This window comes from Halichoerus grypus, chromosome 12 (assembly GCF_964656455.1).
Source record: "Halichoerus grypus chromosome 12, mHalGry1.hap1.1, whole genome shotgun sequence".
In the NCBI taxonomy this organism is placed as follows: Eukaryota; Metazoa; Chordata; class Mammalia; order Carnivora; family Phocidae; genus Halichoerus; species Halichoerus grypus.
Genome location: NC_135723.1, coordinates 18338177 through 18355219, shown reverse-complemented (window position 1 = coordinate 18355219; position 17043 = coordinate 18338177). Strand labels below are relative to the sequence as shown.

General features: G+C 40.1%; 1 protein-coding gene across 2 annotated transcripts in view; it reads right to left on the bottom strand.

Annotated features, from left to right (window-relative positions):
* COG5 (component of oligomeric golgi complex 5) overlaps positions 1-17043 on the bottom strand; it is a 304245-nt gene that overhangs the window by 16055 nt on the left and 271147 nt on the right. For both annotated transcript variants that reach the window (XM_036101377.2, XM_078060019.1), the window contains 3 exons: positions 12091-12194; positions 7656-7893; positions 1850-1926 (listed from right to left, as the gene is read on the bottom strand). In XM_036101377.2, the coding sequence (XP_035957270.2) occupies positions 1850-1926; positions 7656-7893; positions 12091-12194 (419 nt within the window). The remainder of the gene's footprint in view (positions 1-1849; positions 1927-7655; positions 7894-12090; positions 12195-17043) is intronic.

Below are 17043 nucleotides of genomic sequence, written 5' to 3'. Positions count from 1 at the left end.
TCCCCTGAGTGCTCAGGGTTGGTCATCTTTTTGTATGTATACATACGTACAAATAAGTTCTGGCTTATTGAATAAACAGCCACAGTTAAGTTATTCAGTGTTTCTTATAATCTAAATTGGTAGGAGGCCTATCTAAGCATTCAGCACTGAAAAGGATTTTCCCATACATTGGTATATTCTTAGGTGTGAATTTGAATTAACGTACTGTTTTTCTTTTTGAACTGGTCTCTAGGAAGTTCAATCCTAAATTTTGTGCTCAACTGCATTAGTCATCTTTATCCTAAATTATCTGCACCATTTCTAGTCATTCCCTACATTTTACCACTAAGCTCAATTCTTTTAAGATTCAATAGTTTTGCTACAGAATGTAACCTCTGACAGTTTTAGAGGTAGGTTAGATTGAAAATGATAAATAAGCAAATGAAAATTTCAGAAAAAAGATATCTCTATAATTGCAAACTGCCTGGTATGACTACTCAATATATTTCTGTAAGAATGGAGGGTGAAAAAAAAAATCCCCCAGCCACTCTGGAAAACAGTATGGAGGTTCCTCAAAAAGTTGAAAATAGAGCTACCATACGACCCAGCAATTGCACTACTGGGTATTTACCCCAAAGATACAAATGTAGGGATCCGAAGGGGTACATGCACCCTGATGTTTATAGCAGCAATGTCCACAAGAGCCAAACTGTGGAAAGAGCCCAGATGTCCATCGACAGATGAGTGGATAAAGAAGATGTGGTATATATATACAATGGAATATTATGCAGCCATCAAAAGGAATGAGATCTTGCCATTTGCAATGATGTGGATGGAACTGGAGGGTATTATGCTGAGCAAAATAAGTCAATCAGAGAAAGACATGTATCATATGACCTCACTGATATGAGGAATTCTTTTTTTTTTTTTTAAGATTTTATTTATTTATTTTGAGAGAGAGAGACACAGCGAGAGAGGGAACACAAGCAGGGGGAGCGGGAGAGGGAGAAGCAGGCTTCCTGCCGAGCAGGGAGCCCAATGCGGGGCTCAATCCCAGGACCCTGGGATCATGGCCTGAGCTGAAGGCAGACACTTAATGACTGAGCCACCCAGGCGCCCCAAGATATGAGGAATTCTTAATCTCAGGAAACAAACTGAGGGTTGCTGGAGTGGTGGGGGGTGGGAGGGATGGGGTGGCTGGGTGATAGACATTGGGGAGGGTATGTGCTATGGTGAGTGCTGTGAATTGTGTAAGACTGTTGAATCACAGATGTGTACCTCTGAAACAAATAATACATTATATGTTAAAAAAAAAAAAGAAGAAGATAGCAGGAGGGGAAAAATGAAGGGGGGGAATCGGAAGGGGAGACAAACCATGAGAGACTATGGACTCTGAGAAACAAACTGAGGGTTCTAGAGGGGAGGGGGGTGGGGGGATGGGTTAGCCTGGTGATGGGTATTAAGGAGGGCACGTATTGAATGGAGCACTGGGTGTTATACGCAAACAATGAATCATGGAACACTACATCAAAAACTAATGATGTAATGTATGGTGATTAACATAATAAAAAAAATTCCCCTCAGAAAGAGCATAATAAAATTTATCAGCTCAGTCTTGTGAATTTTAACTCAAAAATCACACACATACACACACACACACACACACACACACATCATTGCACATAATTCTGTATGGGTTTCTGGTTTGAATAATAACTTTTAAGATAAACCATATGAAACTGCCATTGTTATAGGTCACAAAACGGTTGAATATTGGCAATTTCATATAGCTCAACATGAATAGTGGGAAAGGATTTATCTGCTAATAGGATATGGATATATCACCTGCAATAACAGAACTGTGTCTCACCTGAATGACCTCAGCATTCGATAGGACTTTCCTAGATCAGATACTCTTCTGCAGAATGGACCCACAGCCAACTCCATCTGAAACATTAAAAGATACTCCACAGTGTTAATGTCAGAAGCCTGTGTTGAACGGGGGACACACCTGGATCACAGAAAGTTGCAGCTTGCCGTAAACTTAATTTTATCTGGACTGTGAGGCAATTTTTGAAAGTCAATTAAATTTAATAAAAGGCACGAACTTAGGCGACTTTTGCATTTATTGTTACTAAAGGAGAATAACATGAGACCATTCCTTCAAGAACACAGAAAAACACTTTTTGGTTATGTAAAAGGAGGAAACTCGGTTCTTTTCTCCACTGAAAAACTGGAGAAGGGAAGGTTTTTAAGACTGTGTGCCTATACTTGAAGTTGGCATCACAAGCCTTTTTATATGAAGTATAAATAATGACAACCCTTAGCAAGCTGGCCCAAGTGATTAGAAGCATGGACTCTGGAGGCAGCACAGCTGTGTCACAATGCCAAGTCTACAACGACTAGTTGTGCGGCCCTGGACTTCATTTCTGTAAGCTCCAGGCTCCTCGTCTGTCCAATGGAGATAGTGCTAGCTCACAGAATTATAGAAACCAAATAATTTCACAAAGCAATATGCGCGTGGCACCTAGCAGGTGCTTGTTCAATGTTGGCAATTATTAGCAGTATTTTTTAAACTTTCCCCCTTTTACATTATCAGCCAATTAATTCGCTTCCTGACTCAAGAACTGTTGGTTTCACTGCTCTTTATTCTCCTTCTTTGGCTGGAAATTTTACTTGTCATTAAATGGAGATTTAGGGTCTCTGTTCTAGCAAGTGCAAAGTTTTCACAGATGGAGGACTCAGATGACAAACCGTTTCTCCATCTTGCTATCAACAGGACTCTGGTACAGAATAGCTTAGAAAGGGGCGCCTGGGTGGCTCAGTCGTTAAGCATCTGCCTTCGGCTCAGGTCATGATCCCAGGGTCCTGGGATCGAGCCCCGCATCGGGCTCCCCGCTCTGCAGGAAGCCTGCTTCTCCCTCTCCCACTCCCCCTGCTTGTGTTCCCTCTCTGGCTGTCTCTCTGTCAAATAAATTAAAAAAAAAAAAAAAAGAATAGCTTAGAAAATCTCTGAAAAAAGTAATGAAGCATCTTTCTTCAAGAAAAACAAAGGAATGGAAAGTGGGGCTTCTGTCTTGTTGGTCATCCTTCTAAAATACTGCTCAAATCTCCTGCCCCTGGGAAACTGCGGAGACCTAAACAATCACTCATTTGACAAACATTTCTGACTCCCTATTAATTGCCAGGCACCGAGTTACACATAGGGATGAGAAGATAAATTAGTCGACTGTCTTGCCTTTAGGGAGCTCTTTCAAATTTAGTGAAGAAGGGGATATCTATTTATTTATTTAAACAATATAGTTATTATTGAACAAAATAAAAAAGGTATGTGGGTCTATACACACACATACACATATACATACATGTATATACACATCTGATTATTATTATTTTTTTAAAGATTTTATTTATTTGAGAGACAGACAGAGATAGCGAGAGGAAGAAGCAGACTCCCTGCTGAGCAGGAAGCGGGGCTCCATCTCAGGATCCCGGGATCATGACCTGGGCCGAGGGCAGACACTGAGCTGCCCAGGCGCCCCCACACCTGATTATTATTAAGCAAACTTAGAAGTGTGCTATCAAGTGTACGAGCTGCCACAGGGGACCTGGTGGGCAGCTTCCTTGAGATGGTCTTGAGGGTAACTGGTGGAATTTCTAGGTGGAACCGGTCAATTTCTCTCCTAACATATAGAAGACACAGAGTATGTCTTCTATGTCCTAGAGGGAAACCTTAACATGGTTAGAAAACTCTCTAAAATAGAGAAGATTAAGTAAATAAGAAGAGAAAAATCTGAGGCAAAAAAGTCAGGATTCTTGCCAACAAAGCAAAACAGAGCAGCTTGAAGTCAGTGTTCTCATGTCAAGACAGTGGGTCCTTGGGACCTGTTTGGTTTCTTCACCTGATGAAGTTGCTGGTTTTCTTCAGACTGTGGCATTTATTTTACACTGAGCACAAAAGTAAAAATGTTATTATCATGTATTCCTCATTTGGTAATTCCAATTGTGTGTGTGTGTGTGTTATGGTTTTTACAAACTGAAATTACATAAGGTGTTTTCATGAAATGTTTTTGACATTTTTTTCAATTACTCTAGTAGATTCTCCATCTTCAAAGATTAAACCAAAAAACCTTTGCCTTAGCACTTGAGCAGCATGGAATGTTAAAAAATTACAACATGAGAGAATATGACCTTGAACTGCTGTGTAATCTATGATGATACAGGAGATTTCTATACCAGAGTACAATTCCAAAATAAATAAAGGACCTCCAGCGTACTGAAAACCATTTTCTTCTGCCAGAATTCCATGAAACAATAAAGGCCATGTTTCCAAAGGGCAGGAGTGTTCCTTTTGGAGGAGGTGACTCTGCACCTAGCTGTGGATACACAAATGGCAGGTACAAAGGCCTCTCTCCTGCTCCCGGCTTGCAGGGAGCGAGTGGTCAGAGGCAGGCAAGGTGAACTAATTACAGAGCTGCCCGGGGCCCACCGCAGACACTTGGTTAGCCGCGGGGCATCTCTGGATACTCCTGCGGCTCTCCGGCCCTGACACTGTTTAGGAGAAAAGGCAATTGCTGTGAAAATCCTCATTATTTCGTTTTCTTTTCTAAATGTATATATTTGGGCAAAGTGAAATACAGATACATATATATTTAAAGGGCACCGGAAGACCTATAAATAGAAATTGCTAGGAGTACCACTGAATCAGTAATTTAATGCCAGCTCCACGAGCCATCCTTTCCCTTGGGGAAGAAACGAAATTGCGGGGCGGAGGGCAGTGTGGACAAATCCCCCAAGAGGTTGTGAGTCAGCAGACCCCAGTGGCCTTGACCAAGCTGAGTGTTTTAGAACTGCTGTGTGGAGTGTAGACATAGAGAGCATGTGGTCACAGTAGGAAATTAATTACCTGTAGGAAACCACCTCATGCCCATGACCTGATTCCTAAGGAGGCTGTATGTCGGGTACTTCCCTCACCATGAACCCTCCAGATGGCACCTGGCAACTATTTTCTCTCTCACCTGTGCAAAGTGCCAGGAGGGACAAGTTAGGGTTCCTGAAGAAATCTTTAAAATCTATCATTATCTGCCTTTGCGACTGGACCAAATGACAAATATTCAGCAATCCCAAACCTACTCTCTGGGTCTCTTCCTGAGCTCTTTCTCTTTCTGCTGTTTATGCCAGAATGAGTAGGCACTTTTATCACAAGAACACTTTTAAAACCCAGAGAGGATTCGTGTGTTCTTGATTCCAGTGGCCTCGCTGGCTTTGTTTCATTTTGAATACAAACTGATAGGACTTTCAATAATGAGGCAGTTGGAAGGCTTTCTAGTCCCCAGGCGATGCCTGTCATGAATACAAACAAGGTCAGGGTAATACCTAAGTGTTTTTGACTCATTGGGAAAATACTCCAACCAAGCACGGTCCTGAAAGCTAAGGGGCTGCATCACGTGACTGCAGGTTTGGCAAATTAAACAAAACCCCCAGTTCACTGTCGTTTTCTTAAATATGGGGCGGGGGGAGTAGCTGGATCCTGTTGCCAAAGCTACTGGTCCCAAATGTGAGGGCGCTTCCCCGTCTCTCCTGTGCCCACAAGCCACAGGGTGCGGAACCGGCCGCAAGGTGAGGGGCAGGATGCTCTGACACTGGGACACACTGCCTGGGAGGGGACAAAGGGGTCAGCAGCACCCGCACCGCAGCATCGTCGTCACTGCACGGCTTTGCCCTGAGTAAATGCTGCAGTTTCTCTATTGAAGAAATGGAAAACAGGATGCCTTGGAGAGTAAGTTAGTAATAAGGACTAATGAGTTCCATTCATCTTACGGGAAGGGACCCGAGAAAAGGTCTGGCTGACTGGGCAACACGAGAAAGAAGAGATGCCAAGTGAAAGTCTGAATAATGCAGTTTCCGGGGGGGGGGGGCGGGAGCTCAACCTGCCGCTGGGGGCTTTGCATTTTGAACAGGTGCTGGCTGTGGTAGCACGGGTTACAGGACAAGGCCTTCCATCTTTCAAGATTCATAAGGGAGCAGATCATTAAAATAAAACGCGGAACGAACAGCCTGCTTGGCGCGCGCCGGCACTCTCATTTTGGCCATCTCCCGCTCACTGCCACTCTAATCGGACTTGAAGTGCTGCCTCCAGGAAAGTGACTCAAGAACCAGCTGGAGCAGAATGCAAATAAACTGGTGGGGGAGGGAGGCCAGGGGAGGGAAGAGGAGAGGAAAAGAAAAACAAAATTCAGGAGGAAAGGGGGAAAAAGAGAACAGACGCTCATTTCAGTAGAGCCCACAGTGTTTTTAACACACAAGAGCAGGACTTGGTGTGTCTTGGTGTTTTCAGTTCCATGAGCAGCCTGTGACCCCAGTAAGGGACGGGTAACACACTGTTTATATACAATCCTCTTTAAGCTGACATTTACCTGCAGCAACAAAGCACAATGTGCAAGGGCATGAGAAGGAAGCTTCTGAACATGGGAAAGGTCAAAGGAGCAACATTTAATTCCTGTTTTTATGTCTAGGCTACCTAAGGTATATTTCCCAAAGGAAGGCTCTTTACTATGGTCTAGTGGCCTCAGGCATATCATTTGGGGATGAAAATGACTAATTCTAGGCCAATTAATATGCAAAGAGCCCGGCTCTTGAAACATTAGATAATGTACCTGTTCCCTCTGGACCTTTATCAGGTATGAGTCTGACAACCATCCCCCGTTCAAGGAGTCTCCAACATCTTCTCCTTGGAGTGGGAATAATGAACCCAGACTTGCTCCCAGATACACACAGGGATAAATAAGGCCATTAAATTTGACTATCTTTATTAGCTGGCAGGATCTGGCAAATTATGAATAATCCATCTGAATAACTCTTTAGACTAGTAAAGTTAACAGCTGTGAAAAGCATAAAAAATGAGTCCACCTTTGACATGCTATATAAATACGAGTGATCTGTTTGGAAACCTTTTTATTCAGGTGTATGTTTGAGGTGTTTCTTCTTTGCTTCTAATACTTTTGGAAGGCTTCAGAAAACTCTGTCTAAAGGAAAAAGGGAAAAACCCTTTCCTGTAAGAGGTGATCATGGTTTGAGAGCCTGGAATTATTTCAAGGCTGGCCATACACAAGAAAGGTACTCTGTTCAATAGAGGGAGACTAAATAATCAGACCCTCTATTGTACATGGCCCACTGTGCATCTAAATGGAGAACATTGTCCTGGAACACTGAGCTGGCCACTAGAGGATTACAGATGCATGGGAGTTCTTACTCTTTACATAACAACAGACAGCCCCTTTACAGTATTCGGAGGAAATGCCTTTGCCTATATTATTTCCCAGCAGAATCAACCAATTACTCTTCTCAATACTAACCTCATGGGATAATAAAATAGTAAGAAAGCCCTACATTATGTAAAAGTGAGATATATTTCTGTACTATGGAATGAGCTACTTCACCTTAACCCTGAAATCTCAAAGATGAGTGATGATTCATTTATTAAATACAAAGAAAAAAATCTGGTATGAAAGTCTCTTTTAACTCTTCTCTTTTTCTTACCAATTCAGTTTAAATGAATTTATTTTTCTTTCTGCTTCAACTCTTTAAAACACTAAAGAATACATACTTAGTCTTTCAATGAACAGATAATACTGAGGCTGAAACATTTCCCCCTTTGCAGCGATGCATCAATTTACCTGAGCAAAATCAGCAGCAAGTCGTACTTTCCCACCTTCACCAAGAGGTCTTATGAGACTGGCATTGCGGATAAAAAGTTCAATTGCTCTTTGGGCGATAGCTTCAGTGTTGTCAAAGACAAAATCCAAGCATTCAAAGTGTTTAAAGTAGTCACTCATAACTCTGGCAATGAAACCCTGAAGCTCCTTCATGTACAGAGAACAAGGACCATCAGGCTTTCCTGAGCTGGACAGTGACCTGCAAAAGGGAAAAAACAGCCAATGTACTAACAGCCACTATTCCACTTTTGCCCCCCTCCCCCACCTGCTATTTCAATCCTAAGCAATTTTTTCCCATAGTGGTAAAAAAAGTATTGCTTATTTTTACTAAGAGTTAAGGAGCATAAAACAATGTATAAATTATAGGGGCGCCTGGGTGGCTCAGTCGTTAAGCGTCTGCCTTCGGCTCAGGTCGTGGTCCCAGAGTCCTGGGATCGAGCCCCGCATCGGGCTCCCTGCTCCGCGGGAAGCCTGCTTCTCCCTCTCCCACTCCCCCTGCTTGTATTCCCTCTCTCGCTGTGTCTCTCTCTGTCAAATAAATAAATAAAATCTTTAAAAAAAAAAAAAAATGTATAAATTATAAAGACTGTTTTAAGATGCTAGGAAGATTACTGAAGAAATCTTAGAATCCATTTATCTAGAGATTATTAAGAATGAAATGGACAACCATCTGTCTCGGGTGATTCACACAGTGCCTTATGTACTCTCTGACCTCTCAAGGTCCTTCTCAGCTTTACAAATCTCCATCCACTCATATGTTTTGCCTGGTTAGTGAATAAATCAATAATGAAGCCTGAAATAGCATTTTACACTTTGTAAGGGCAGAAAACACAGCCTTCCCCAAACAAATTCCTGGCAAAGATATTTCTGCTCCTGTGCTATTTAATCTGATCAGGCCAATAGTAGATTTCTGCCTGTGGAACTGGTTATGTAACAATACACATGGTATGCAATTTTTTCTTCCCAGATGATGAGGTTTGCAAAGGCTTTAATTTGGATCAACAGATGATGCCAGCTGATGCTCCATGAAATACTATTTATAATTTATAAGTGTTTATAATTGCTCTTTAAGGAATATATTAAAAGAATGTGAAATATTTATAGGAAAGAAGTTATACCAAAATTAGAAATCACCTGATATTAATTAGCTAACCAATGAGATCATTGGCTACAAAGTGCTGAATCGTCTTCAAAAAAATGAGTGTTTCCATATTCTGAGAATGACGTAGAAAAAGTGGCAGTGGTCTAAAGAACAACAGATATGACTCAAATGCCTAGAGCAAGAGAATGAGGTGAACTTAATTATTTTCAAAGACAGCAATGAATGCTTATTATCAGAGGATGTTAACCAAAGGCCTTCTATTTCCAGCAGCAGATAGAAATAGAGAAACCAGGGCGCCTGGGTGGCTCAGTCGTTAAGCGTCTGCCTCCGGCTCAGGTCATGATCCCAGGGTCCTGAGATCGAGCCCCGCATCGGGCTCCCTGCTCCGCAGGAAGCCTGCTTCTCCCTTTCCCACTCCCCCTGCTTGTGTTCCCTCTCTCGCTGTGTCCCTGTCAAATAAATAAAATCTTTAAAAAAAAAAAAAAAAGAAATAGAGAAACCAGTTTTAAGTTCCAGAAGGGAGAGATTTTGTTCAGGTGTAAAAAAGAATGTCCTAACTAAGGCAAGGCCATCGAGGGGGAGCATGATAGACCACTGCTGTCTTCAGTATCACAGTGGAGTGCTGCTCGGTACAGCCTCAGTCAATGACGGCAATCTTAGGTGGGGTTGGCTGTGCCAGATTCAGACCATTGCACAGCCTATCTTTGTTCAGTTCAACAGACTAGGTTGGAAAAAAAAAGGTACCAATCTCTTTCATGTTTTCTTATGCTTTATCAAAAGCACTGTTGTTACTTTGTACTACTCTGGAGGAGTGTTTCAAGAATTTTCATCTGGTCAGTTGAAATAATTTCCATAAGGATTAGAAAATAATATACTAAAACCAGTTCCAAGCACGTGTCAATGTAAGTAAAATAATCCATCAGACAAAATTTTGAAATAGGTATTATCAATTCTTAGTGTGGATTAAAAGCTTGATTTAAATTTATTAGAATACGAAATTTGCTTGGCCACCACCAAGTGCAGTTTTCCCAATTATGCCGAAGCTTTTAGTAAGAGATTTTCAACTGATCAAGTGCAACAGTAAGCTGTGCAGAAATTGAAGGGTCTTTATAATGAGAGCCTGCGTGTGCAAGCTGAAGGTAGAAGGACTAATGGCATGCACACCTGAGAAATGGTAGATGATCATCTTCAGGTCCCCTATCTTTTTGGGGTGTGTTGTGCACTCTCCCTGTGGCTGAGGTGCACATCCATCACTTCAGGGTCTAGGGTCTTCCTACTTTTACTGCCTTTCCTCCCCCATTCAAAGCTATAATCAGAGAGGAGTCATTTTACATTAAATCAGAGAATTTCAATCAATGTACTATGTCAATCAGACATTTATATTTTGAGCTTTATCTAATTTGGAGAGAAACACTGGTCCTATTAAATACATTTCAAATACCAGGAAACTGTGTTGAGCATTACTTTTTAAATAGCAGAGGGATTCTGTAACCACACTCCATATAAGGCTGGCTGACAAGGTTAAACCTGCTTTATTCCCTTTACCTAAAATAAATATAGAGGGCTTCCAAGGGCAGGTGTTCACTACTATTTTTATCACCCACTACCTGGGGGCTGGCCCTACTGTAAAAGTGATTCCTACTTCTTGAATAGTTTCATCTAACTTCACCTTATATTTCATTCAAGCCAAACATTTCATATGTGAAATGAAATGACAGAATTACTAGTAATTACTAGTAACAAAGTTCTAGAAAGTGAGAAAATTACTGCCCTGGGGTAATAATTCTAAATAGAACATAAAGCAACAGAGACCCACACTCCTCTACCAGCACAGACGGAAAACGACTCCGAGTGGAATCTCAAATGTCTGCTGTATATAGACAGACAGCAGAAATGGGACCATTAAAAGCCATTCGGGGAAAAAATTAAGGGCAGTGTTATGCACCTTAAAATAATGCTTCCTACTCGTGGCAACCTATGAGTGGTAATCCAGCTCCCTAGTATTTAAGCAAACTAGTAAGGACATAGCTACTAGGGAGACCAACTTTTAACGTCCAAGCCACTAGCTAGAGGCACTAGCTGAGGTTCACCAATTCAGTTGCTGATGTAAGGAGCTGAGCACTCTTACAGAATGAGCCTTTACTTTCTGCTTCCTTTTCAGAGGCATCGAGGATTGGTCTAACTGGGACATTTCATATCACTTTTGAACAAAATTCATTTCCTTCCAAATACTGCTAAATCAGCAGTTTTGTATTCCTATCTCCAAATATTATAGCATTTTGTGTATAATCCACCTTACCCTCTGTGCTTCATTCCATTATTAAAAAGAGAGCGACCTTTTTACCCTTCAAAAGATATTTTGTGAATGAAATAAGTGATGTGAAAAATTGAAGGACAGTGCAAAGTTCACACAATTTTCTACAAACAGCTAGACTAGTGGCTGGACATTTAATAAAGTAGATATTTAAACAACATGAATATAAATAGGAAAATTCAAAAACTATGAACTATGAATATAAAACACATATCTATGTATTAATATTTGAATGTTTAGCTCTACAGTGTGGTTAAGTTTAAAAAAAAAATCACTCTAAGCATGTGCAAATAACTATTCCAAATTCTCTACAAATAATGTCCTAATACATGGAGCTCAAACTACTTTACTCTCCTTAAAAACATTTCAGTGAACACTGGGTTAGGACCTATGATTTTTATTCTCAAGATACATATGATACAGATAAGCAGTACTCTTGTAAACAGCTGTGGAATACTCCCGAAGCGTTGATTAGGCTAGGTGTGATACGGCAAGATTGGATTGCCACAAAACTCTGAGAAAGGAAAATGATTCTTGTAGGGGGTTGGGATACAGCATGCCTTCAAGGCCAGAGCAAGATTCAGACTAGCATCGTGGCAGAGCTGGGACATCTTATATAAGAAATAACATGCCTATGCCAGAGGCTCAAGTACAGGGCATTTGTGAGAGAGAAGGATCAAGATCATCTTGAAAAGAGAAGATGGTACCAACTACCAGAAGTCCTGCAGTGCCAAGCTGAGTCCCGCAAATGTTAATGATTCTGTTTCAATGACAGGAGAGAAATGAAAAAACAAGAACTGAAAAATTTTAATCAGCTAATGGCACTCACAATGGATAAAGTATTATGAGGCTGGAGGCCAAACCGGTCACAAGAGGCACAAGGCCTAGGTGGAAACAGACTTAAGGATGAAGGGTGGGGGTGGGTAAATGAAAAACAAATGCAGTAAAGACTCGTGAAAACTATGGTTGAAAGTGCTTACCCAGAAAAATCTTCTTGATGCATAGTGATGATTATGGCCTCTATGGCATCTCCCACTGAAGTCAGTAAGGGCTGTACAGCGCTTCCCATAAGAGCATGGATTGTCTAAAAAGAAAAAGGAAGGGCAGGCAAAATTAAAGACCAACACAAAGAAATCCAATATGGCAGAAGCCTTCTGACTAAAAGTTTTTATATCAAATCCCAACTATATACAGTTTTTGAACTGTAATAACTCAACAGAAGTCTGTTCCTCTCCCAACTGCTGTTGGGAATGATCTTTAAAGCTGACAATATGTGAAACACGGCACTGCAAATTTCAACTCCCCCACTTCTCTCAAATTTTCAAGAAGTTTCATGGTCAAATGAGCTCCTGGAGAAAGGAGGAGAGAGGAGCAGTGCCACTTACAAAGATCGAATGAACACATTTTGTAAAGTTTCTGAAAAGAGTGAGGCAAGACCAAAAGTCATTCTTCAAAATTGGAACAACATCGTATGGTTTTAAGCAGAGTGAATATAATAAATATGCTGGTGATTCTTACAGGGTAGAAGAATTAGGCATTTCATGGATTAAGTTCCTATTTAGTAGGAATACTTTTGGTACTTGGCACCATCTTTCCTTTCCCAATTTTTGTCACAAATACCCAGTACCGGAGCCTGTGGCATGGGCATTTGCTACTGGCTTCTAGTGGGTAGAGGACAGGGATGCTGCTACACAACCTACAATGCACAGGACAATCTCCCACAACAAAGAACTACCCAAAATGTCAATAGTGGTGAGAGTTGTTCAACAGTGAAGTATAACTATTGGTTAGGTTATATAAGACCGCTTGGCCTAAGTTATGGGTTTTTAGTGTGAAAATATTGACTGGGCCTCAGTATACACTTAAAATCTAAAATTTAAATATATATGTTTCTTTTTTTTTTTTTTTTTTTTAAAGATTTTATTTATTTATTTGACAGAGAGAGACACAGCGGGAGAGGGAACCCAAGCAGGGGGAGTGGGAGAGGGAGAAGCAGGCTCCCCGCCGAGCAGGGAGCCCGATGCGGGGCTCAATCCCAGGACCCTGGGATCATGACCTGAGCCAAAGGCAGACGCTCAACCGACTGAGCCACCCAGTGATGATTACATATAATGAAGATGGATGGCATTTGGTTCATATGAATGATAGAAATCAATCAGGAAAGGTTAAATAGGACCCTTATTCATTAAATTCCTAAATGTCATCTCTAGCCCTTAGACTCTGATAAAAGTAAAATTACTATCTGTGGGGATTGAGAGAGAGAGGGAGGCAAGGAGAGAGAGTGAACAATGCCTGAGCAACAGCATACAGTTTGCCCTCCGGAGTTCCCAATCCGGTGACAGCAGATAACAACTTACAGTCACATCAGTGCACTATAGGGTGCTCTGGGATCACGGGAGAAACCTCCCTTACACTGAGATGATCTGGAAAACAAAAGGCACTGCCTCAATTGAATTTCAAAGGACAAAGAGTAAGAGCCAAGTGAGGAAAGATGGGCCTGAGAGGGCATATGTTAAAATCACAGCTGCCTGGGAAAGCTGAAGCCTTCGACTGCAAAGCATTCCACACAGAGTGTGAGGTACCTGCCCATGTGGAAGGGAGATGAAGCAGATGTACTCTGTGTAGGCTGCTAGGAGTTGGGAATTTACTCTGAAGGGAATGGGAAACCAATGATGGGTTTTAAGCAATGAAAAAATACAAAGATTTGAATTTGGGAAACACCATGTTGGCTAGTAGACTGGGTAAATAGACTAAAGGCAGTAGCAGCTTCGAAGCAAAACGATGAGTGCCCAAACCAAATCAGAGGCAGTAGGAACAGAGATGAGGAGACAGGCTGGAGATACTGTAAAAGGAGAACAGCAGGACTTGGTAATTACATTTGAGAAATATGGAGCAGAAAGATTTTAGGATACACTTAGATTTTTTTTTTTCTTTCATGATTTGGTGATATTATTAACTGAATGTCTAAATGCAGAAGAAGCAGGTTGATTTGGGGATGGAGAGAGAAAATGATGAGTTCCGATTTGGACATGAGTTTCTTGAAGGGCTTATGGGAAATCCACATGGGCTATCCTGGAGGTACTGAAATATTTACATTTGTAGTTCTTGACACATTTTGACTAGATTTGGTAATCTTTGGCTTTTAAGAGGGAAGATGAAGCCAAAAGAGTCAGTGAGATCCCAGATGATGGTTTGTAGAGTAAGGCTAAATGCCATTTTGAAGTCATTCAGAAGAGGAGGAACCCTTGGAGGACTAAGAGGGGTAAGATTTTTATTTAGTATATATTATGTGCTGGCTACTGTGCTGTGTGCCTCACATATTATAATTCCACTTAAAATTCAATTATTCCTTCCTCTAAGAATATTAAAATCTCTAAGTTCAGATGGGGAAACTAAAGTGAAGTGAAGGACGCTGTCCTTAAGTGAGCAAGCAGATGGGCTGGGATTTCCTAGGTGTACGTGACTCTGATGTGCTTTTGGTTCCACTTTGCCCACTTGCAGCAGAGAAACAGGAAAAGACCTTAAAGTATGGTGGAAATAAATGGACAAGATTTCAAGAAAGAAGAGCAAGTTTTCTACTCTGATATGAAGGAATGAGTATCTAACTACAGACCCTCCTACAAATGGGACAAATAAACAACATACTGGAGGGCTGTAGTGATGGGAAAAAAGCAGGTAGTTTTAGAGGGCTGTGGAAATCTAGACCAAGCAACAGAAGAAAGTGAGTTCTTCATTTTCTGTGACTTTGCCCTGAGAGTGCCTACGGTCATGGTGGTGGCAAGGCAGGGTGGCTAAAACTCTGGGAAAAAAACAAAACAAATCCAGCAGTCTTTTAGGCCAAAGGAACAACGGAAAGGAGCCCTGGGCTGCCAGAGAGTGAGAGGGGAACTTCAGAAAGGACAGAGCCAAAGAAGAATGCCTAATTCTATATTTAAACTCTGCTACTCTTCAGCTGACTCATCCACCATGCCTGTGCAAAGCAAACACAAAGTGGCTGGCAACCACTCTTGAGAACTGAACTGAGGTCTGAGGCACGGCCAGCTGCAGGTATGACAGTGTACAATTAGAGTCTAATCAGGCTGATTAATCGCTAAAGGAATACCATCAACACTCAGGAGCAATGTAAAAAAAATACTGAGTCTACACAACATAACATTCGCAATGTCCAGGATATATTAAAAATTACTACATATACAAAAAGCTTGGAAATGCTGTCAGTTTTCAAGGGAAAAGATCAACAGCTGCCAACCCCGAGATGATCCAGACTCTACAATTATTAGGCAAGAACCTCAGTGAGGTAAAAAAAAAAAAAGAAATGCTTACAATAAATAATAGGAAACCTCAGCAGAGTGACTGAAAGTGTAAAAAAGAACCAAATGGATATTTTAAACTAAAAAAATTGCACTAGATGCATGCAGATGTAAATGTACTTCTATAAATAGGAGGTTTCTATATTTTATATAACATGGCACAATATTAACTCTATCAAGATTATGGAAACTTAAGGATGTATATGGTAATCCACAGAAGAACCCCTAAAAAAATCACATGAAAAATCTAATAAATAAATTAAAATGCAATTCAAAAAAATTTCAAAGAATCCAAAAGAAGACAGAAAAGGGGGGAAAAGAGGAAAGCAAAAAAACAAAATAACAAAACAAAACAAATGGGATAAACAAAAAACAGATAAAACTATACACCTAAATAAAACCTTATTAATAATTATATAATGTCACTGGACTAAACACTCCAATTAAAAGGTAGAGATTATCAGGACAAAAAGACAACTATTTACTCTCTATAGGAGATATACTTTAAAGACACAGAGGAGTTGAAAGTAAATGGACAAAAGATATACCATGTAAACATTGGCATAAAAAGGCTGAAGTAGCTAAGTTAATATTAGATAAAACAAACTGCATTACAGTAAGTATTAACAAAGCTAAAGAGGGGTATTTCATAATGATGAAAGCATCAGTTCATCAGGAAGATGTAACAATAATAAATACATATGTAACATAGCTTCAACAGAACTAGTAAATAGCTTCAAAATCAAGGCATCAAGAATTGACAGACTTAAAAGGTCCACAATCATGGCAGAAAATTGTAACTTCTGTCTTTTAGCAATTGATAGAACGACTATATAAAATATCAGTAGAGACATGGAAGATCCGAACACATCATCACTAAACACATTACCACTACCTTGACCTAACTGATATTTATAGAACACTATACTCAACAACTGTAGATTACATGTTTTTGGCAATCACACATGGTTCATTCACCAAGACAGACCACATAAAACTAGACTCAATAAATTTAAATAACTGGAATAATACAGAGTATGTTTTCTGATGATAACAAAATTAAACTGAAAAATCAATAAGACATCTAGGAAATCACAAGTAATTGGAAATAAAAAAAAAAAAAAACCACTTCTAAATAACCCATGAATCAAAGAAGAAATTGCAAAGGAAACTAGAAAATATTTTAAACTGAATGAAGATAAAAAGCATAACATATCAAAATTGAAGTGCTTAGAGTGAAATTTACAACTTGTTAAGTTTATTTTTGGAGGGAAAAGGTCTAAAAATCAATGGTATAATGTATATTAAAAAAAAGGCAAAGAAAATCCAAAGTAGAAGAAAATAAAAAAGACAAAAGCAGAAACCCATGAAAAAAAAAAAAGACAATAGAAAAAATCAATAAAGTCAAAAGTTGGCTCTCTGAAAAGACCAACAAAACTGATAAATCCATAGCTAAACTGAAGAAAAAAAGAGAACACAAACACCAACAGAAACAATTAAAAAGAGGTTATCACTATGGGTCCTAAAGACATTAAATGGTTAGTAAGAGAATATTATGTACAACATTATTCTGACAAATCAGGTAACTTTGATGAATAGACAAACACCTGGAAATTCACAAAA